Source organism: Protomyctophum parallelum (assembly GCF_964188405.1).
Source record: "Protomyctophum parallelum genome assembly, chromosome: 6".
Classification (NCBI taxonomy): Eukaryota; Metazoa; Chordata; class Actinopteri; order Myctophiformes; family Myctophidae; genus Protomyctophum; species Protomyctophum parallelum.
This window is the reverse complement of record NC_139701.1, coordinates 27,221,428-27,244,335: the sequence shown is the minus strand read 5'-3', so window position 1 is coordinate 27,244,335 and position 22,908 is coordinate 27,221,428. Positions and strand designations below refer to the sequence as shown.

Here is a 22,908-nt window from a genome sequence, read left to right as displayed (position 1 = left end):
CCCTTTCTAGACTCACTGTAGAATTTCAGAAATGCCATTGATTGAAAAATACAGCAGTTTCTCCTTATTTAAAAGGACAATGTGAATTTTCACTTGACAATAGGTACAGTGTACTGTCCAGGAATTTCAGTTTTAGTGCCTGATGACTATTGGTAGTAGTTGGATTCTGAGGTGTGTTTCTTATGTTTTCTTTGATGAAGGGAGTGCAAGCTTTGACAGGGAGAAAAGGAAACAAAGCAGTTCTTGGAAAACCTGTGAGTTTCAATAATATATAATTGTTCTCTCTATTGTATACTACCAGTACCTTCCTTTTGTTTATCAAACCTAATCACCAACTCTAATCAAATCTATTGCCTAGGGAGCTCAAGGTCCTCCAGGGAAACCTGGTCCTGCAGGAAAATCCGGAAAACCCGCAAGTATCCCTTTTGACCACATGGTTCAAATACACTTAATTTAGTTAGTAGTTAGTTAGTACTAGTGCTGCAGTATGTGAGTTTTTATATGTTCGGTAGAGTTCATGTTGTGGGATCATCATGGTTGTAATGTATATAGAAATAAATTAACAATTAGTATTCTGATCAGTGAACAGAATTTCATTTAATCATTTGATGTTGCCGATTGTTTTGATATCATTTTGGGTTGTGTTCTCAGGCTGTTGGTGGCTTGGATGGTTTACTGGGGGTGGAGGGAAATCCGGGAGATCCGGTAAGATAAATGTAACATTGATTCTGTGATTTATCAGTTGTTTGCACAATAATTCCTACATCTCATTCCTCCCATACTTAATCCAAAGGGTGATATTGGTTTCCGAGGATCACCTGGAATAATTGGCTCCCGTGGCCCGATGGTGAGCTGTATAACATTTATAATGTACATACAGAATACAATCCTACTGTAAACTCAAGCATACAGGCTGAATATATTGGCACAAACAAGCATTCACAGCAGTTATATTTTGACCCGCTAGTACTCTTGTGAGATAAATTGGAAATTGGTCGGTTTTCAGGGTAAACCTGGGCTACCTGCACTGAGGGGCAACAGAGGAGTGACAGGATTCAAAGTAAAGTCACCATGTCCTTTATGTATGTCTCAAATCAGTCATACATTGCATTGTATAAATAGAGCTTTTTTTCTACTTTAATTTTACTCCCTCAATGCTGTATCATCCAGGGTAAAGTTGGACCAAAAGGAAAATTGGGACCACCTGGACCAGTGGGACCAAAGGTATATTGTAATGGTCTTGGCTAACACAGAAGATTACAGTTAATGTAATTTATAATTACTGTATATCACTGCTCGTTTCTACATAGGGTCTTCCAGGCCTGAGAGGTGAAAAGGGTTTAACTGGTCGTATTGGCACCAAGGTAAACACAATTGCCTCGGTTGCTGACTACTCTGTCGAACATAACTTTTTTATTTGATTTATTCATATTTTACAATTTAAACAAATCAAATGCTTAATGCATGTAGTATTTAATTCAAATTGGTTATTGTATAGTTGAAGGATTTTACTGGGTCCTTGAAACACATAAATGAGAAACCTCAGATACCTCAGATAAGCTTTGTGACATATCTACTGTTTCAAACACATAAATGAGAAACCTCAGATACCTCAGATAAGCTTTGTGACATATCTACTGTTTCAAACACATAAATGAGAAAGCTCAGATACCTCAGATAAGCTTTGTGACATATCTACTGTTTCAAACACATAAATGAGAAAGCTCAGATACCTCAGATAAGCTTTGTGACATATCTACTGTTTCAAACACATAAATGAGAAACCTCAGATACCTCAGATAAGCTTTGTGACATATCTACTGTTTCAAACACATAAATGAGAAACCTCAGATACCTCAGATAAGCTTTGTGACATATCTACTGTTTCAAACACATAAATGAGAAACCTCAGATACCTCAGATAAGCTTTGTGACATATCTACTGTTTCAAACACATAAATGAGAAACCTCAGATACCTCAGATAAGCTTTGTGACATATCTACTGTTTCAAACACATAAATGAGAAACCTCAGATACCTCAGATAAGCTTTGTGACATATCTTCTGTTTCAAACACATAAATGAGAAACCTCAGATACCTTAGATAAGCTTTGTGACATATCTACTGTTTCAAACACATAAATGAGAAAGCTCAGATACCTCAGATAAGCTTTGTGACATATCTACTGTTTCAAACAAAGGGCCTGTCTGGTCATAGAGGCATACCAGGACCAATCGGACTACATGGGCCAAAAGTATGTTGAAATCATTTTACTTTTATTATTTACATTTTCAAAAGAGAAAATGGTACACCGTGTCTGAGAAGCAAACAACTCATTTGTTTTTGTGATCTCAGGGGAATCGAGGTTTGAAGGGGTTCAAAGGCAGAATAGGTCCCAAAGGGATACAGGTTAGTTCTATATTGCTTTGTGCATGCATTTTCAAAGTGTACCATATAACTCCATACTGAATTCTTGCTCTTATCCATATGTGAGGCATTTTTATAATTACTTTGTACAGGGAGATATTGGTCCCCGTGGCCCACCTGGGCGTGAAGGCTTACCTGGAATCCCTGTATGTCAATTTTATATCTTGCATTTCAAGTATATGCCCTTTTGTTTTGCATTTATCTGTGGTTTCTGCAAAATTAATTTCTGTTACATCTGTCTTTCAGGGCCTCTTTGGAAAAAAGGCAAGTATCCAAGTCTGATAGTCAAGCAATATTATATTGTACTGTACATCAGCACTGCTGTACCTCGTGCCAACCAAATAACAACTGTGGTATTCAAATTCTCACCCATCCTTGACTGTATTTGGTTCTTTACAGGGGCAGAAGGGCATTGACGGAAAGACAGGACCAAAAGGAGTTAAGGGCCGGCATGGATTACCAGTAAGACTAAATAAGTCAACTAATGACCATTTGTTAAAAACACAATGTTGACATTATAATGTAATGTTGTTTTTTTGTTACTGCTTGATGGCAGTATATTAGTTAGGTTCAATGTTGCATACAAACACTGAAGTGCTGTTTACAAAATAATTAAATTCACCATCCTTAAGCTTCAAATACAAACTCATGTATTCCACAGGGGAAGCCAGGTGCACCAGGCTCACGCAGGATCCATCAAAGACTTGGACCAAAACCAAATCCAAGAATGAGTCAAAGATCTAAATCAGGGGCTGGACCCAGATCCAATCAAAGACCGGGGCTTAAATCTAGGCAAAGACTTAGGCAAAAGCTCATCCTTTTGGGACGAAGAAGAGGACTACAAAAAGTTGGTATAATATTTCATCTCATCTATGCTTCATTAACACAATATCTTTATTCTGTCATTGGACTTGTTGCATGCCTTATAATGAATATTGGCTTTATTGTGGTGATTGAATCATTGATGTTTGACAATCTGGGAACCCATTGGCAAAACAAAACAAAGGAAAAACAGCACCCTCTGCTGCTTGTTTCCTTTACCTCAAGAGGCAGTGCCCAATAGAGTGTCGCAGTCCCGCCCCCTTTCACGACGCTGCCAGGCCCAGGAAAAAGTTTCCAATGCATTTTTCCCATAGACATTTCAAAACGTATTTATTTAAAGACCTTATAAGCGTCGTACGAAGCTAACTCTTGTCGTGACAAATCATGACAACAAACACAATATTTTGGACCAAACAAATAATTACAAAGAAGAAAAACAACAAAAAAAGTGTTTAAACCTGCCATTTTCTTCTTCTTTCTAATTATTTGTTCAGCCCGAAATTTTTGTTTGTTGTCATGATTTGTCACGACAAGAATTGGCTTTGTCCGTGGCGTAAACGTCTTTAAATAATACTTTCTGAAAAGTCTATGAGGAAAATGAACAGGGATTTCTTTTCCGGGTCTCTCGAGGGGGCGGGACTGCAACGCTCTATAGAATGTGGATAATAGGATGTTGACCCATTTGGTCCGCCATCAGCCCTCCTCTTCCGGTGGGGCGCCTATGTTTTCATTCTCACTAACAACAATGTATATACGTACACGTACTGTGTGCCCCTGTCAACAGATTCAGTAGCGCAGCTCAGAATCTGTTCTTGAGAGATTAGTTGGTTTCGTTTTCCCCAGAAATGATCCAACTATTTACTGTACATCTTGCTGTATATCTATCTTTGTTATTGCTACTCGTATATATGATATATTTTGCATAGTATTGTAAATTATTGTTTGTCTTTAGATGTCTCAATGAATTGAATACACAGGACCCTAATGGAAACAAGCTCTGAGAACTTATCTGGGTTATCCTTTTAGCATTATTTTCTGTGCCACGTGCCTCTTTTTGCAAACTGTTAAAGTAATCCATCAGTCAATCAATCAATCAATAAATCAACCAATTTGTTTTAATTATATCTAAAGACTGACTTATATATGGGTTCCACAATAACAGCCCCGCTCAGTGTCCAGGAGATGGACAGAATATGTGAGTGATGAGGCTCATGAATACCTCAGCAAGCCGCAAGGAACCAAGGATAGCCCTGGTACCACCTGCCATGAGCTGGGACTCATATACCCACACCTGAATGATGGTAAGCTATGTAATAACTTTATGACAATATCATTTGAATAGTCTGAATCATGTCATACATATTGAATCGCTTTGAGTAAATATGGTATGCCTGAGGAAGGTCATTAAATAAGTAAATACTCATGTACCGAGCAAATACACATTCATTGATGTCGACTGGCCTACGCAGTACGCACCTGTGCATACGCCTGATTTCTAGGTGTGCGAAAGTTTTCTCCTACAGTAAATATGGTAGAAAATATACAGTATAATAGCCCTGGCCCCCTAGTCCCTTTAAACTTTCATCACTTATGATTAGTTTGCGTAGCTGTAATTCCATTATTAGTCAAATTCAACTTTTGTGAATAAAAATGAAAATATTCTGCCAAGTATGTGAGCAACCAACAAACTGAGGTAACAGTTCATTGCTGCAGAGCTTTAGACTTGAGACATGGATTTTATTCAGCCTTAAATTGTGTGACTTTAAAGCAACTGTGGTTCGTTGTCTTTCAGGGTATTTCTATATGGATCCTAACCAGGGTTGTCCTTATGATGCCGTGCAAGTGTTCTGCAATTTCACAGCTGGAGGAACAACATGCATACCGCCTCTACAGTCACAGGTACGTATACTCGCTGGTACGTATACCCGCTGGCCTACTGGTCCAGGCGCATGCCACATATATAGGCTCTGGCCTGACAGCGCCTTGCGTATTCGAGTCCCTTTCATGACGACCTTTGCTGCATGTCTCTACCCTTCTCTCCCTCCCTCTTTCCTGTCCATCTTCACTATCAATAAAGGCAAAAAGCCAAAAACAATTAAAAATTATATTGACTTGACTAGTAGAAACAAGTCAGATGAGAGGCGAGCAGTCACATGACTAACAAAATTATTCAAACTCTGTTTATGGTCAATACTCTTTTACTTTTTTGCTACATTATTTAGATAAATCTATGCTATTTGTCCACAGATGCCAAGTATGTTATTTAGGTAGTAGTGTATGTTAGAGTCTAGGCAGATCTTATTAGTCTGATTATCAAACTGAAGCCAGAGATCCTCCACCCAGTGAGAGGGTGGGGTCTATGGTCTGGAGCCAGGTTGTTTTATAAATGTTTACCTAACATAGTTACTTTGTAGCACTCTAAAAGCTCAGATTCCTCCCACGTATGCCTGTCTTGTACTGTACATAATTTAGACTAGAGCATAATGCAAAATATCTAAATTGTAATGTTGTGGTCAATGGAGCTTTCCTGTAGTGATATAACACCCATATCTGCAGATTACAGGTAGATGGGAAAAAGAGGCAACGAAGCCTGTTCAGTGGTTCAGCCAACTACTTGGAGAAAACAAGGTAAAACTGACAAACTAATTGACAACTGACATGGATTAAATGTTTCTTCTTTGTGACTCAAATTAATATTTTTAATCTCTTGTAGTTTGGGTATGCTGGTCTCGACATTGTCCAGCTGAGATTTCTACGGTTACACAGCCACATATCTTTTCAGAGTGTGACAATCAGATGCCCAGCCAACCAATCCTCTGAAATTAACTCAACCAATAGAACGTTCCACTTCCTGGGAGACTCCAGTACAGAGATTGGTCCCTGCTTTACCTCCTTGACCAGGAATGGTTGTGAGGTAAGTCATTGAAGACTACTTTGAGTACTTAAGTATCTAAAACATTTTCCATTGGCAGCTGTATAACTGAGCAGTGTTCTGCGTGTCTCTGAACTATCATTGAATATACTGTATAAAAATAAATAGACCTATGTCAGTTTTCAGCTTCACCCATATGCTGATCAGGAATACACATCAACAGTGTGATATAGTGTTCCTTTAACTGTAAAATATCATAGGAATTACATGATTCCTATTTGAAAGAAATCCTTAAATATTTCCAGCAGTTACTTTAATACCAATCATTTTACTTTACTTGACTTTACTGTGCAGTAAGAAATAAGTAGGTCCTCTTCACATGTCTGTATGGTTGTCTGTCTCTTTGATGACTGAGCAGGTGGAGGTAGTGCTGAAGGTTAGAGGGAGCTCAGAGCTCCATCGAGGTGATATGGAGCTCCTTCCCGTCAGAGACCTGGGGGTGGAGATGAGAGGGACATCTCTCCAAGAGCTTGAGATATCTGCTACTGTGGGACCTCTCTGCTTCTTGTAGCCTCTGTGCATGCGTGTGTGCGTGCGTGCATGTATGTGTTGTGTGTGTGTTGTGCGTGAATGCGTGAATGCGTGCGTGTATTGTGTGTGCGTGCGTGCGTGCATGCGTGCATAAGGAAGTGCGGAGTGTGTGTGTGTGTGTGTGTGTGTGTGTGTGCGTGTGCGTGTGCGCTTGCGTGTGCGCGTGTGTGTGAGAGCATAGTCATGCATGTGAGTGCAGTGCACACATATCTGTGTGACAAATGTGTGCATATGTGACATGATGAAATGTTAAAATTAAATGTAAATAAGTGTTTTTTATCACAACCAAAATAGATAATTTAGCCTGTGTTTGTATTTGCATGAAATATTTTTGATAGGATTACATTACTGGATATTATTTATTTTATTGTCAAACACCTTTGTAATGATTGTATAATGATTGTACATAGATCATGGGTTGTTATTATAATTTATATGCTGAAATGACCTGCATGCAACTTCATTTTTATTTAATTTAATTTTTAAAACTACAGTCCTACTCATTCTGTGTCTACTCACCTTTAATGGAATGATTTAAGGCACTATCATAATAAACAGATCAACATGTGAAACAAGCCATTTGCATCTCTCTCATCCCAGACGTTTGACGGGCTACAATGCAGATTTTGTTCTTTTTGTATAGTATTGTATAGTCATATTATAATTTTCTACACAGCTAATTTTATGGTAATATTTGATGCCACGTGGTTGTGGTCTTTATCGTCATTTATGTTCAATGCTTGCCATTGCTTGGCAATGTGAAATTAGTTTTTTGTTTTTATACAGTAAGTGAATAGAAATGCACCCAGCATTGCCCATGTTTGGAACAAAGCAATATGTTTGTGTACATGTTCAGGAATGGTTAAACAATGAATACTTTTTAATAAACATGTTATAGATCCTTGAAATATATGAATTATCACACGTGTATGTGAAGGAAGCAGTACATTTTCCGTTGGCTTGTGAAGAATTAAGCACTGCATGTCTCCCTTGTGTTTTTGTACAGTACAGTAGAGTTACAGATGTACCAAATTAAATAATATAATGAAATTATTTACTTGAAGCTTCTGGACAGCAAATGTTGGTGGGCTGGTGGTTTTGCTATCTGTAAAAAGCATTTACAGATTGTTATAATTTCCAATGTGGAAGCATCCATCATAGGGCTCAATGTAGTTTGAGCAGAATATTTGGGAAGTGTAATATAGCCTAACAATTATGAAACATGATGGTTAAGAGAATAGGGATGCTTAGGGATGTTCCAGAAAGGTTGTTCATGGCATTCCACAGTGTTGGCATCGGTGTATATAGGCATGTTTGCCTGTTTGGACTGTTTTGGTGTGGGCATGACATGGCATTTTAGGTGGCTAGGCATGGGTGTTGAAGTGGGCTTGGATTTTATGTAAGTGTGGTATGGGTTTTGACTTTTGACCTACAAATAAATTCCCTGGAGCATAGGACAGTGCTATGCAAGTGTTATGCCTAGCCAAGTGACGCAATTGTCTTTTAATGAAAAGAGGAACAGGCCAGCGCAGCCAGCACTCAGGTTATTTGCCTCACCGTCACTGTTTTAAGCCTTCATGATCAGCATCTTTTCATTGAAGCCGTGCACCTGGAGTGTTTTTGCGTGCAGCATACACCTTGCCATGACCTTCCCTTACTTATTTCTTACTTCGAGGACCTTCCCTGGATCATCATCATTCATCATCATCTCACACACATCGCAATGGAAATTTGAAAACAATCCAACCTGGGATCATGTGGGCATGCTGTTTTAGGGGGGTGGGAGGGGGGGGGGGGTCTCACCGTCTCATAACAAAAGAAGATTGTAAAATGAAACGTGGATGCGGCAACGGTGACGTGACGTAGAACAGGAGGAGAGATATTTTGGCCAATCACCGCGAGCTGCTCATCACATCACTTCATTATTTACATAGTGGGAAGGAGGTGATCAGGATTCAGTAGCACTGCTGCCGATCTGATTTCAAGACACTGTACAGCTGACTTCTTGACAACTTGACATTTGTGTGTGTGCGTTTGGATGGAGGTCGAGTAGTTGACTTTGACTAAACTGAGGGACCTGCCGCTGCACGGAGAATCAATCAAGTAAGCATTGAGGAGAGAGCGAAATATTCTTGTTTGAATGTCTGATGACACTGCCTACTCTGTATCAACCTGTTTGCTAGCCGCCGGGGCGACGGATATGTCGCGGCTACAAGTTAACGTTTTCTCATTTTGCCAAGCTGCCACACGTACTAATACTGACACTGTTCATGATGAAACCAACATGTTTACTAGGAGTAGCTTGCTGGCTTAGCTAGCTGTTTAGCGTTCACTATGTCACACTTGTTGTCATTCTGGCTGTATAGTGAGCTACTGTATCTATTAGCTTTGTATCTGTGGCTGATTTCATTGCCAAGTGGGCTTCATTTGTACGTACTACTATATATACTGTGTTGATCAAACCATCCCTGGGACATCCCATGAGTTTTCTTGTTAGACAAACGTTCGTGTGAATAAAGCAATTAGAAACGCACTGACTTGATATTTATAATATCAAGTTTGACCAGTAGTTTGCAAGTTCAACTTTCCTTGATAGTTTACAGGATGGCGAGTGAGGACGACAATGGTTTGCGGTCCCGGAGTAGAGCTCTCCCCAGGATGCCAATCTTCTCTGATTTCAATTCCAACTCCATTGTTGAGGAGAGCACTGAAGGAACAACTGACCAACCAGACTGTGGAGATGAAAACACAACCAGCAATGGTGAGGCTGACTGAATACTTCTAAAAAAGTGTGTGTGTGTGTGTGTGTGTGTGTGTGTGTGTGTGTGTGTGTGTGTGTGTGTGTGTGATTAGAAATGGGAAGAATTTATTCTACAAAGGAAAATGTGTAATTTGAACTCTAATCACACTATACTCTAAATCTTTAATTTATTTATTTTAGAATTGAGACATTACAGCTCTTAAGTTAAGGGTCAATATGTAAATAAACCTTTTTATGGTGTCACAGATTGTCAATGAACTGATTATGAGGTCGTGGTGACACTGACAGACAGTATGTTGCAGAAGATAAAGGATTTTGGGCTGTACTTTGTACACCAATGTAAACCAGACATGAACATTTGAACAAAGTAACACATTTTCCATGTTTGATGCTTTGCATTTGTGTGAGCGATTGCAAAATCTAAGTAGACGTTCAATTCTATTGACATTCTTCTTTTGTCCCAGTGTTGACCTTAACACATTTATGACTGGATATCTCTAGAAATGCTAAAAAGCTTTGACTCTTATCTTGTGAGATAGTGTTGAGTTAAATCAACCATTGAATCATCTGATGATAGTGAGGGAGATGGTTACAAAATATGATGGGGTTTAAACGCAATTGTTATGGCTTTGGCAAAGGCCATGTCAGTCAATGTAAAACAGGGTTTGTCTTTATGTCCCTTCAAAAGTAGACTAATCACTGCTCATGCTGAACCAACTGAACAGAGCATTGCAAAGTGAACCAGAAATGCCTTTCCACATTTGTTGTTAAATAAAGCTACTGTAAAAACTTTCCCCCAAATGAACCTTAGTTATAACAGCATTGCTATTATGAAGCGCTGTTGTACTTGGTGCTTAAAGCTACAGTACCCTCTTTAACTTTCCATTTCTATCCTCTAACATTCATCAAAAAGAAGACCCTTTATTTTTTTTATTTTTTTTAAAGATTTGTTTTTGGCTTTTGTGCCTTTATTTTATTGATACAGTGAAGACAGACGAGAAAGAAGGGGAGAGACATTCAGCAAAGGTCGTCATGAACAGTTACAGGACTCGTACTGTACACGCAACGCACAGTCAGGCCAAAGCCTTTTATCGACTGTCATATCTTTGTGGCTTTCACACTAAACGATTGGTCGCAGGCTAGGCATCACACACTGCAAGAGTTCACCAAGATGCGATCCAGACCCATAGGCTACATAATTTGTTTTTTATTCCAATTCATTTTGACATCTCGACACGACACGTACACGCAGGATGCCATGATACAAGTGTGAGACCTGCTAGCTATTCAGAAATGCTCGGGAAGGCGTCGTGTTTGGGGAGGTCGTTTGAGTCAATCACTTGATGATATCAAACAAAATGTAAGTCATGATGGCATTTAGTTGCCATTTTACATCATTCAACCAAGGTAATTGCTTCCACAACCATACCTCATCACGCAAATCCTCTCGCAAGGATTGCTCAAGTCTTTAGTCATGAGATTTGACAAGGAGTGGCTTATTTGCTCATTGCTTTCAGAAAAAACCTGACCTAGTAAAAAGACCTCTAGGAATGACATGGAATGGCCTGAGATGACCTTAAAGCAAATCAGTACTTACTTACTCGGTCTGTGCAGACAACCAGTTGTCTGTTTCCCTTATTGATGATAAAATCTTGGGAAACCTTAGCCTGTGTGGAGGAGAACAACTCCTCCTGTTGAGATTTGGTAACATGAGGTCCTTTTATAACTAGTTAAATATGACTCAAGTTGAGTCAATTCAGCTACCCTGAACTTTGCTGTTATTATGTGACACTTGCTATTGGCTAGCATTTACTATAACACAAGATGAACTTGTGGTGACTCGTCTTTTTTGTATCGTCTCTCTGTAGTCTACTTGTTTAGCAGAGAACACGTACTGCAAAGGAGTTGATTAAGCAGAATCTCCTTGGAGTGATGTGGTGGCAGCAGGAAACTTTATATTTTGGTTAGTAATGTCATTTGTTGATATCACTGTTGGCTTACTGCAGGCTTTGCTTTCTATATAATTTCAGGAACAATAGAAGTTGAACGTGTAATCAGCAAGAAACTACAGCTTAAGAGAAAAGCAGAGGTCAGTCAATCAAATTATGGATTTGGAAAAGACTCCATCTTTATCTCAGAGAGAATGCTCCACGAAACCACTTTTCTTTGCACCAGTGCTGTACAATACGAAGAGATGTGAAATTGAGTAAGCCATTATCTAGCATATGATGTGATTGGTGATGTGATGACCATCTTTCAAACAATCAGCCATACATTAAGAGACTCTAAGATTGATTGACAATCTGATCTTACAGATCTGTTTATATAAACTTAAAGGACAACAGTTTTTTTCCCAACCAAGGTTCATGTTTTAGGTTGTTATTATTTACTATAGTCCCACTACACTCCAAGAAATTACATCTGGCCACAAAATATCACAGGATCTACTGAATGTGAATGTAGCCTACTGGGGGGAAGCCACACTGTGTGTCATAGGCTCAATATGTCAGTTTGACACATTCTGTAGATCCCATGATCTTTTGTGGCCAGATGTAATTTCTTGGAGTGTAGTAGGACTATAGTAAATAATAAAATAAATCGCTATTACATTTTTGTAAAGAAATACATATTTAGCCCCATGCTCGAATGCCCCCGCCCTCTGTCAAAAACGGCTTAAATCCCTAAAACGAAAGGGCAGCAAATGAGAAAAAAATACACTCAACTTTTACTTTCTCTTATCACGACCTAAAACATGAACCTTGGTTGAAAAAAACTAAAGTTGTCCTTTAAAACGCAACTATAAACATTTTACATTACTACATGTACCGTAATTTCGTTTTTATATGAACCATTTATCTGTGCCTGTCTTATCTCTTCAGTACTTAAAAACTGACCTGATACGTCAATTTGACTGCCATGTAAATGAGTTTATGGAAAGTCTGATTGAGGAGTCGGCCAGCCTAGAACCTGCTCCTGTGCCTGCTGTCTTCTCACCCCATCTGTCGGACAAAGAGAGGAGCAAACAACGGTATTGCACATTTTCACCATCTTTCCTGTATGTTGACTCAGACAGTGTTCCTTACAAAGTCACACACTGACTGTCTGAACATAAGCCTGAGTTATACTTTGTTGCGTACGGGTGCACTGAAAACAGTAGATTTGTAAGCTGTGAGCTTGTATATCATGCAATCATTCTTTCAAACATCTATACTGATTCATACAATCCTGTTCTTTGCTTGATAAAACTGCAACTTGCGGTTGTCTCCCTTTTAGGCATCTCCGTCCACCCCATGGCCCGGGCAAGCAGTTTGTCAACCGCAGGTCCCTCTTAGAGTGAGTTAAAGAAAATTGATATCTTATGTATGAAGCTTGTGTCTGTATATCCATGTAGTCATACTGTGTATGTGTGTTCCTACTTTCTCTGTATTCCTTGTTTGTCCACAGTGAGCTGTTTGAGGTGAACCATATCAGGACCATCTACCACATGTTCATCGCCCTCCTAATCCTGTTCATCTTCAGCACTCTGGTGGTTGACTTCATCGATGAAGGCAGGTAAGATGCACAACCTGGATGGTACAGTGATACGTGTGAATTGGTGGGGTTTTGTCTGTTGTTGCTTTCCTATGTGTACAACAATATAATATTTGTTTGTATGGAGCAACCACTTCACATACCGGTATATAAAACTGATGACTTCATTATAAATGGTAGTTATTATAAAATACTATGTGTTAAGTAGGGATGCACCGAAAGGGAAATTCTTGGCCAATACCGAATATAGGAAACAGTTGGCCGAAAACCGAATACCGAATAGCCGAATACAGCTTTGTTGTAAAGCTACCTGATTATGGCAAAAGACATGATTATGGATTTTCATAGTCGATTCATCGGGCGATTATTTAAACGATTAATCGGATTATGGCACCTTTTTGCAATTACCTTTAAAAAAATGCTTCAAGTTATTGTAGGCATGTTGTAACTAACAATAAAGACAATAAAAATGAATACTCCTTCAAAATTAATATTTTACCCCCTTTTTAATACAATTTGATTTCATTGCCATTCCTTGTACTTGTAATGATACTGTAATCTGTAATGTTGACTGTGTATAGCTGACTGTCTTTCTTCCCATTTCTATCTCTGGGACCCCAATTTATTTTTATTTCTATTGTAAAAAACAATGTAAATTTTGAGAGTGTATTTGGTTCCATTTTTGCACTCTGTTACAGACCGGCCCCACTTGGTTTACTTCCTAACTATCTATAATTTAGCTGGAACTCCCACTATGAGAACCACTGTCCTACACAGTGTGTGGGCACGCACACGCAAGCACGCACAAACACACACACACACACACACACACACACACACACACACAATAGCATGCTAGCTGATAGGGGAAAACGTTCTTATTTAGCAGCCATATTAGCATGTTCTCTAGGCTCTAGTATCACATATTGCCAAAGTTAAACAGCACTGAACAACTGATCATTGTTAAGCAAAACGTTCACGGACATTCTGCTTCTGCTTTTGCCCTGCCTGTGCCCACTTCAATGCGCTGCTGAGATTACACACAGGTGGAACAAGTTTGAGGAGCTAACGAGCAAGCTACTGCTAGTGTTCGTCGTAGCCTGCATGCAAACTCACAGATTCAGACATTGGGGAGCATTTTTTGTCATAGCCTACGACAAAAGAATAGACAGTGGCGGTGCTCACAAATACCATGTTTTGGGACCTGTTGATGAGCGCAGATTTCGCGGAGCGCATCGCAGCCACAGCACAGAGCAACTTGACGCTGTGTGTGTGGGGGGGGGGAGACTGACGTTGGGAGAGAGAGAGAGGTAGATGCGGAGCGCTCTGGTTACGTTCAAGACAATCGCGTGTTGTGTTTATACCGACCCGGTGTTTTGACTATTCGGTGATATATTTTCGGCCTATTTGAGCCGAAACCGAATAGGCCGAAAATACATTTTTAGCCATTTTCGGCCAAATATTTTCGGTGGCCGAATTTTCGGTGCATCCCTAGTGTTAAGGGATAACTACTATACATTTGTTAAACATATTGTTCTGCGGGGCACGGTGGCACAGTTGGTAGTGCTGTCGCCTCACAGCTAGAAGGTCCTGGGTTCGATTCCCGCTCAGGACGCTGTGGGTGCTGGCGGTGTGTTTCCTCCTCCGCGTCATCAGTGCCCATACCCGAGGCGGGGTTGGCGGAAGGGCCTTTCTGTGTGGAGTTTGCATGTTCTCCCCGTGTCCCCTAGGGTAGGTATAGGTACCCTCACATACAGCATGCAGTAATCCTGGTCTCTAAACTGCCTCCCCCTGGCCAGCCGGGGTGCCTGATGGAGGGGAAAGGAACTGGTTGGAATAACATGTTCCTTCCACGCACTATGTCAAACCAGGGAAACTCCCCCCTGTCAGGTGTAAAGGCGCAACTTGGACACTCGGCATGAAGGAAGCATGAGTTCAAGTCCGTTGCTCTCCCAATGTCCCCCATGGGGACTAGGTTGGCGGAGGGTGTGTAGAGCCCAGGATCACATTAGATAATTGACAGGGGTGAAAAATGGGTTACAAAATCGTGGGATAAAAAATACGGAAATAAATTGTTCTGCAAATAATCGATATGTGTGTGAAGTTGCCCGAACGGCCAAGGCTCCAAGAACAGTCAGAAATGATAGTTAAGGGCTTTTATTATCCCTAAACTCCTCCACCAAAAGTCCAGTCGTACAGAATTGTTCAGTGCAAGACTTATCAATAGCAAACTGTAATACTGGCAACAAAATAAAGGACAAAAAGAGAAACAAATACTTAAGCAACACTCCTTTTAACAAAACCCAAACAGGATGAGAGCTCTTTTCAGGCTGCACCTTGATCACACAAGGCCCTGTAGCTCTCCCTCAGGGATGTTATTTGTGTCAATGCCCACATACTGACTAGTCTGACCCTGCAGCCTCCCTTATATAGGAGTGGATCCTACACAGAATCAATTAGCACCATTTCTTCTCAATAAATACTTTCAATATACAGTAAATACTTCCATAAATAACACCTTGAATACAAGTAACCTAAACATTTTCAATAATGCGTTAACATTAAACAAGTATAAATCGGCATGTAAACTCAGACAATAATAAGACGGCATAAGAAACACCCCTCTCCTGCATAGCACTTGGCCCCTTCCTAAATCAAGGGCAATGCCACCAGCAGTGCAGGAGAGACGAAGCAAAGAATCAGTGAACAGTTTTCAATACACCAGTTTAAACCTTTAGTCCTTGCATGTTATAGAAAGCAGTTTCATGTGTCTTTGTATATAGAAAGAGCCCTGTGACAATGTGTTCATTCAGTTTTGTTTGTTCTGATGTAAAGCCCAATATGTGTTCATTCAGTTTTGTTTGTTCTGATGTAAAGCCCAATATGTGTTCATTCAGTTTCGTTTGTTCTGATATTTAAGGAGTGCAGCATCATTGATACTTGGTTTTCTTTATTTTGCTTTTGTTTCCTTTTTTCTATGTGACAACTAATTTAAATATTAATAAGGTGGGCATAATGAGCCCATACATTTTCGGTCAATCTGTTAACCTTTATTCTGTAAAACGTTTGTGTTAAATCGTGAGTGAGATAAATATACTAACTAAATGAGCTTGCTGTCCTTCAGTCATGGATTGTGATTATTAAATCATAACAAATTCTAATGGTGAGATGTTTTTCACCCCCTGTCTTGTTGAAAGAGAGTCAAAGTCTCATCTCTAGGAGGTGTTTTGTCTTTGTCTCTCTGCTTCAGGCTAGTACTGGACTTTGACCTACTGGTCTATGCATTTGGACAGTTCCCCCTGGTGGTGTGTACATGGATCTGCATGTTCCTCTCTGTGCTTGTGGTTCCCTACACCCTCTTCCAGCTGTGGGCACAGAGTCAGTCGGAGCCTTGCAGCAACCCCAGGCTTTGGACCATGCTGTTGGGCTCACTGTTCTTGGTGTACCATGCTGTAGGCCTGGGTTTCCTGCCTACCTATGTGGTGGTCAGCCATGCCTTGCCACCTGCATCCTGCTTTGCCGTTATACTGGAGCAGGTAAACTGGTGACTGACAAATTAATTCTGTCTCTGTTGCTACATATCGTGATCATATGTTATCAAAAATAGAAAATTGTGATAGTCCTGATGGTTTAGTCTTCATGATTTTAAGAACAAAGATGTTTTATTTTTACATCTTCTATTACCGTCTGTTGTACATTTATGTTTGGGGAATGAATAAACGGGTGCTACTGAACAGCAGGGTTATGTGTGGTTTGTTGTCATACACACACAAGCACTCTGGTGTGTAGCAAACATAAACAAGTCGAACTGTAGGACTTAATAAATACTGTGGCTGAATTAACCTTTAGGTCTCTAGCTTCGAGCTGCTTGGGGGGGGGGGTCTAACAATTGGCAATGTGTAAATATTCTGTCTACTAAAACTATGATTATTGATTATTTATTTTTAGAAATATGTTTTATTTTGACCAATCTGTATGGTAGAGTATATTAATACAATAGAAATTGCAGTGGTTGTATTTAGTCTCTTTACTCTTCTATTGAGACATTTCACCAATATTGTCAGGTGGTACTGCCTGGAGGTCTAAATTAAATTTCAGTGGCAAAACTTTCTGTGTGTGTGTGTGTGTGTGTGTGTGTGTGTGTGTGTTGAATATGGCATACTGTAGGACATGAACATTACAGAGTATAGCTTTAATTTCTGTAATCTGTGTATTTTTACCTGAATCCAGGTGCGTCTGATTATGAAGGTCCACTCCTTTGTCAGAGAGAATGTACCCAGAGTCCTTTCCTGGGCAAAAGACAAAACCAGTATGTATGTGGCATGCCTGTTGCAATACACTATTGGCTTAGTTGGCAATTTTACTGTTCTCTATTCAGTAGAAACTATTTCTGTGCTCCATTATTGTCATGTTGCTTGATTGGTGAGTTGTCTTCTCTCCCATCTCCAGGTCCAGGTCCGGTTGTCCCTCAGTTTTCTCAGTATCTCTACTTCCTGTTTGCCCCCACTCTTATCTACAGAGACAAGTACCCCAGGTAAATCATTTTCTTTTTGTCTCCACCAGGCCGAAGGCATGGGGGGAGAGTATGTTTTGCACTCCGTCCGTCCGTGTGTGTGTGTCCGTCCGTCCGTGTGTCCGTGAGCAGCTAATCTCGGCCACCGTTAACCCGGTCGATGCTACATTTTGCACACACACTCCCTGGATGCCAACGATGAACCTCTGCCCCAAACTTTCCAGAACGGCCTGTTATAGCGCCACCAGGAGGCCGCTTTGTGCAAAACATTTTTTTGCACAGTACACCTACAGATTTTGTCCAAACATCACGCAAATTGGTACACAGTCTCTCTAGAGCCATTCAACGAAACCGGTCTTTTTTTCTCACACTCCATCCTGATTGGTTAAGATTGGCTTCCAAAGTTCACAGGAGTGCTCAGTTTCAAACAAAATGCTGCAAATCATGAACACATCGCGTGATTTCCGTGAAATTGTGCACCCACATTCCCACTAGGCCGAGGACGAAATGCCACATGAACAATTTCAACTCAGCCTCAAGGTGGCGCTATAACTGGCCGAAAAGTGTTTTTACCTCTAACTGCACGGATCTGTGGATAACTTTGTATGCCAACTCCCTAGAGGCCAAGGAAAAACCTTTGTCTGGAATTTTTCACATCTGCTCTTTATAGCGCCACCAGGAGGCCGACATATGTAAAACACATTTTCTATTATTACAGATTTTATCAAAATTTCACGCAAATCGGTACACATGATCTCCATAGTCATGTGATCAAGACAGGTTTGTTTGATTTCTCATATTCCATCCTGATTGGCCACGATTGGCTCCTACAGTTTTCAGGAGTAGCCCGCTTTGTACAAATCGCCAGAACTCCTCAACGCAGCGTCCGATTGCCATGAAACTGTGCACGCATATTCCCACTAGGCTGAGGAAGAATCCTGGTGCCCAGAAGGGCACTTTTTCTAGTTTTTTATGTTATCATTGATATTTTTGGAGGCACTCCTCACTGTCCTGATAGTAATCATGTCTATCATCTATAAAGTCATTTAGATTTATTGTAATATAAAACTGGTAAGGCCTCTGGATACGTGCATAGATTTAAGCAATAAGCCACGAGAGGTCTCAGGTTACCGGGTATTTTACATTGGCTAGGGGCGACGCAGGTATGGCTTCTACCCTCCCAGCCATTGTAAAATACCCGGTAAGCTGGGGCCTCGAGTGGCTTATTGCTTTTCTAAAACGGTTACAAACGTATAGCAATATTATGACAATAATAAAACTATTAAATTCACAAAAGTAGCTACGCTTTGCGCCACCAGAGCGAGCCACATCACTTCCTTGTTTTGAACAAGGACTGTCTAAAGAGTGTCTAAAAGGGCCCAGGCCGTAGCGTAACGGTCTGGGCACCGGACTGGTGATCCAGTCGCGGTGTGCCGCGGGTTCGACTCCCGGACCCGACACGGCCTTTACCGCATGTCATCCCCCCATCTCTCTCCCGTTTCCTGTCAGCCTACTTTCTATCCCTTAAAAAATCAATAAAAGGCGTAAGCCGCAAAAAAATATCTTTAAAAGAGTGTCTAAAAGACGCGAAGACCGTACGGGCGACGCCATGTTGCTCCATGGTGCTCCATGGAAGGAAAGAAATATGCGCAGTTGAGACCAAGGAAGCTGAACACGGAAGTGTTGGCTGCATATAGCCCATTGCGCATGTTTCTTTCCTTCCATGAAGCAACATGGCGTCGCCTGTACGGTCTTCGCGTCCTCTTTAGACTTTAGCTTAGACGCCCGCACGGCATGGGTTTGTAAGGCAATCAAGCACTCCCGTTCCCCAGTACAGCTACAGAGATGCGGAATCAGCTGAGAATGATATAAAGTGATTGAAGGTGTGTGTTATTGGTGAAATGGTCATGTGACGGTAATCAGCCAATCAGAATCAAGTATTGGGACTAACCGTTTTAGAATAAATTAACCCATATGTTGTATCAGTCTTTGTATCTCACTTGTTTTGGCAGGAATCCAGTAATCAGGTGGGGCTATGTCGCCACAAAGTTTTTACAGGTAACTATCTCAGTTGTGCAACTCTAAGCTAATGTGTTGCTCACTGTGGCATTATGTAAAACCAGGCTCTGGTTTCTGGAAATTGATAAGTCTCTCTCTCCAAAACACTCTGACACTCCAGGTGCTTGGTTGTCTTTTCTATGCATATTATGTGTTTGTGCGACTGTGCATACCACAGTTCCGCATCAGTCGGGGGCTGTTTGACGTGAGGGCCATGGTTCTTTGTGTCTTCAACTCAATCCTGCCAGGTAGGCTCATCCTATCTAATGGATAAACTGTATAGCTCTTAAATGTTTGTTCAGTGTAATTTATTGTAATAACACTGACAAATTACCTGTCTTTTTGCCTCTCCTGTAGGAGCGTTGGTTCTCTTTCTGGCATTCTTTGCCTTCCTCCACTGTTGGCTCAATGCATTTGCAGAGATGCTTCGCTTTGCTGACCGCATGTTTTACAAGGTACTGTTCTCAAGAGAGATCCTGTAGAGTCACTCTCGTCATCTAAAACTAAATTGTCATTAAGTATCTCTTTGTTTTGCATTTTGCAAAGGATTGGTGGAACTCAACATCCTTCGCCAATTACTATCGCACTTGGAATGTAGTTGTCCATGACTGGCTGTATTACTATGTGTACCGGGACTTTTTGTGGGTGAGTGTTTGTTTTTGCCATTTATGCTAATTCAATGCAAATATTATTGCAATGCAAAGATTATTATTCATGTAAAACTCAATTGGCAATATTCTGCTGCTGATACAAATAATCAATGTTAAAGACTCTTCTCTTTTCTCTCTCTCCCCTCCCTGTTTGTCATTCTAGATATCACAGAAGCGCTTCCGAGCAGGAGCCATGTTTATTGTCTTTACAGTGTCTGCGGTGGTCCATGAATACATTCTGGCCATCTGCTTTGGCTTCTTTTACCCCGTCCTATTCTGTCTCTTTATGTGCTTCGGAAGTAAGAGGAATAACATCAACACCCATTACAAATGCATAAGACTTTGACACATAATTATTGAAGGTTTCCACTACTGTAGTCTACCTCTTCTCTTCCTCCTCTTCTCAACAGTGATGTTTAACTTCATCCTTCATGACCAGAGGAAAGGCCCCATCTGGAACATAATCATGTGGACATCTCTCTTCCTCGGTCAGGGGGTCATAATATGTCTGTACTCTCAGGAGTGGTATGCCCAGCGACATTGCCCCCTGGAGGAGGTAAATTATCTAGTTAATCCAGACTGTCAAAAATAATGATCAATATCATGTGGATCTCAGGAATAATATGGTCATGGTTTTATAATTGCTGAGTTGTTTGTGTGTTTGGTTTCCCATGGGACAATGTTATTCATTAGTCAATAATAGTCTGCTAGCTAAGTAATGTTAGCTAGTGGACTCGTCACCAATGACTAACGTACTGGTCACAATTCTGGATTAATTAATTATTTCCATGCCTTTATATTTTTCTCGCTCGTCGGACGCATGTTTGATTACGTTAACGAGTATGTTACACAGACATGCTGTATTGTTTTGTATCTTTTGTTGACCCCATATACTGTAGACCTACTTACCAGGCAGCCATAGTGAAAATACACTAGTATTTGGGTAGTGGCTCCCAAATACTATCCATGTCTCCTCCCTTCTCCGCTCCCTCCATTGGTTCTGGGTTCCTGGTTGCTTGCTGCCCGCACAGAGTGCAAAACTCTGATGCTGGTCTTCAAAGCAACCAAAGGTATGGCACCCCAATATATTCAAAGTCTGATCCGACTGTACAACCTGCCTCGCTCGCTCAAATCATTCAACACAGGGAGGCTGGCAGAAAATTCACTAAAACAGCCGGGACCACTCCACACGTCTCTTCTTTCTTCTAGCTCCAAAACTATGAAATGCAATCAGAACTTCCAATCTTCTGCCATAGTCTGAAACCCACCTCTTAAGACTCCATGTTAGCTCGTAGCACTTGCACTAGCCTCGACGACCTTACAGGCATATGCAAAGGCTAAATTTATGTATTTTAGATGGCATTTTAATCAGTCAGTCAAGTGTATACTCGTAGCTTTACTGAACAGATTTTCTACTCTTAGACAGATGCTAGGTTCTTGGCTTCTTTATGATTCTTGATGACTTTTGTATGTATTTGAAGTATTACCATGTGTTCTTGCTTATTTGTAAATCACTCTGGATTAAGAGCATCTGCTAAATGCCTAAATTGTGCCTGGTATTTATAACATTGTATCAAAGCCTGTAAGATGGAATATAGTTGTATTTACTAAAGTGTGTTGGTGTTTTTGTTTTTGTTTCAGCCCTCCCTCCTAGAGTTGTTAAAACCTCGGTCGTGGAGCTGTGACCATCGGAGTCCCGCAGACGCACTTTGACAGTGCACATAGCGGATTGACAAAGACCAATCACTGATCAGAATTAATGTGACCAAGAAGTGGACAGAGGCAACAAGCCTTGATTATTTATACTGTAACTATGTACTGGAGGTCTTGTAAGAATCTGCCAAAACCGAACCCCCTCTGTTCTGTTGGCAAATTCACAAAGATGCCTTATTTATTGTAATTTCTGCTAAGGACATTGAATACCACAATGAAACAAATTCAGCTACATTCCAATGTTTGTTTTGTTGTGATCATGTCTGTGAAAACACACTGCCAATATGATGACATCACAGTTGAATGGAAAAATGTATCTAAATGCAGTAATTATTCATATGAACTAAAATAGCAATTGCAGTTTTGTATTGTCTGAAATGAAAAGGTCTGCTGTTGGTGATGAAGAAGAAACCTGCTAAACAACTACTGTTTGGTTTACTGTAGAATTAAGGATTTCACCAGAACTTGAATTGAACCTCAGTGGCTACTTAAGCCTGATTTATACTGTACTGCTGTGTATGTGTTGTGCAAAGAGAATCAATAGACGATTGTTACCTTTTACATTTGTAATGGTACTGGGCTTTACTGAAACAGAAAATTAAGGTTTAATATTGGAATTGATTTAAAGGGTGGAGAGAAGAATAATGTTTCTAATGTCGTTCCCAGTGAACGATTAACTATTCAGTCAGTTTAGTTAGTGTGTGTGTGTGTGTGTGTGTATAATATCGTGGATTCGTGATATCATGTATCAATGTATGTCCAGTGAGTGCAGATGTGTAATGTATTTTGGATTAGACCAGTATTGTATCTTTTCCAGCTCACTGCTTAAATACTATTGATTGAAACCTGATCAGTTGAAAGAATGTATAGTGTCACTAGTTTAGACATTGGATACACAGCATACATGTTTTGTAGTTTAAGCACATTGGGGAGGATCTACAAGCCAATGGAAGGTGAAATTACCTACCT

General features: G+C 40.4%; 2 protein-coding genes and 1 long non-coding RNA gene across 3 annotated transcripts in view; all 3 read left to right on the top strand.

Moving 5' to 3' along the window:
• LOC310860256 overlaps positions 1 to 414 on the top strand; it is a 644-nt gene extending 230 nt beyond the window's left edge. The window contains exons 2-3 of the long non-coding RNA XR_014569359.1: positions 201 to 254; positions 359 to 414. This is a non-coding gene — a long non-coding RNA (uncharacterized lncRNA). The remainder of the gene's footprint in view (positions 1 to 200; positions 255 to 358) is intronic.
• The window catches only part of LOC310859926 (uncharacterized protein), a gene marked incomplete at both ends in the record, with an annotated part of 42,927 nt that extends 37,406 nt beyond the window's left edge, over positions 1 to 5,521 (top strand). Inside the window, 4 exons of the mRNA XM_083766691.1 lie at positions 652 to 705; positions 4,413 to 4,551; positions 5,043 to 5,149; positions 5,498 to 5,521. Coding sequence (XP_083622817.1) covers positions 652 to 705; positions 4,413 to 4,551; positions 5,043 to 5,149; positions 5,498 to 5,521 — 324 coding nt within the window. The remainder of the gene's footprint in view (positions 1 to 651; positions 706 to 4,412; positions 4,552 to 5,042; positions 5,150 to 5,497) is intronic.
• A 3,236-nt stretch (positions 5,522 to 8,757) lies between these two features.
• soat1 (sterol O-acyltransferase 1) lies at positions 8,758 to 22,536 on the top strand. Its single transcript, XM_083767163.1, has 16 exons — positions 8,758 to 8,816; positions 9,310 to 9,474; positions 11,505 to 11,563; positions 12,354 to 12,502; positions 12,748 to 12,807; positions 12,919 to 13,026; positions 16,256 to 16,541; positions 17,236 to 17,314; positions 17,455 to 17,539; positions 19,531 to 19,576; positions 19,698 to 19,824; positions 19,934 to 20,031; positions 20,123 to 20,221; positions 20,390 to 20,525; positions 20,637 to 20,782; positions 21,868 to 22,536. Exons 2-16 carry the CDS (start codon positions 9,318 to 9,320, stop codon positions 21,937 to 21,939), a joined length of 1,707 nt encoding a protein of 568 aa, XP_083623289.1. The 5' UTR covers positions 8,758 to 8,816; positions 9,310 to 9,317; the 3' UTR covers positions 21,940 to 22,536.
• Positions 22,537 to 22,908: the final 372 nt, after the last annotated feature.

Coding starts and splice junctions, on each gene's coding strand:
- soat1 (XM_083767163.1), top strand. CDS start 9,318: ATGGCGAGTGAGGACGACAATGGTTTGCGGTCCCGGAGTAGAGCTCTC. Junction 12,503..12,747: donor AAAGAGAGGAGCAAACAACG/GTATTGCACATT, acceptor TCTCCCTTTTAG/GCATCTCCGTCCACCCCATG. Junction 20,032..20,122: donor CTGACCGCATGTTTTACAAG/GTACTGTTCTCA, acceptor CATTTTGCAAAG/GATTGGTGGAACTCAACATC.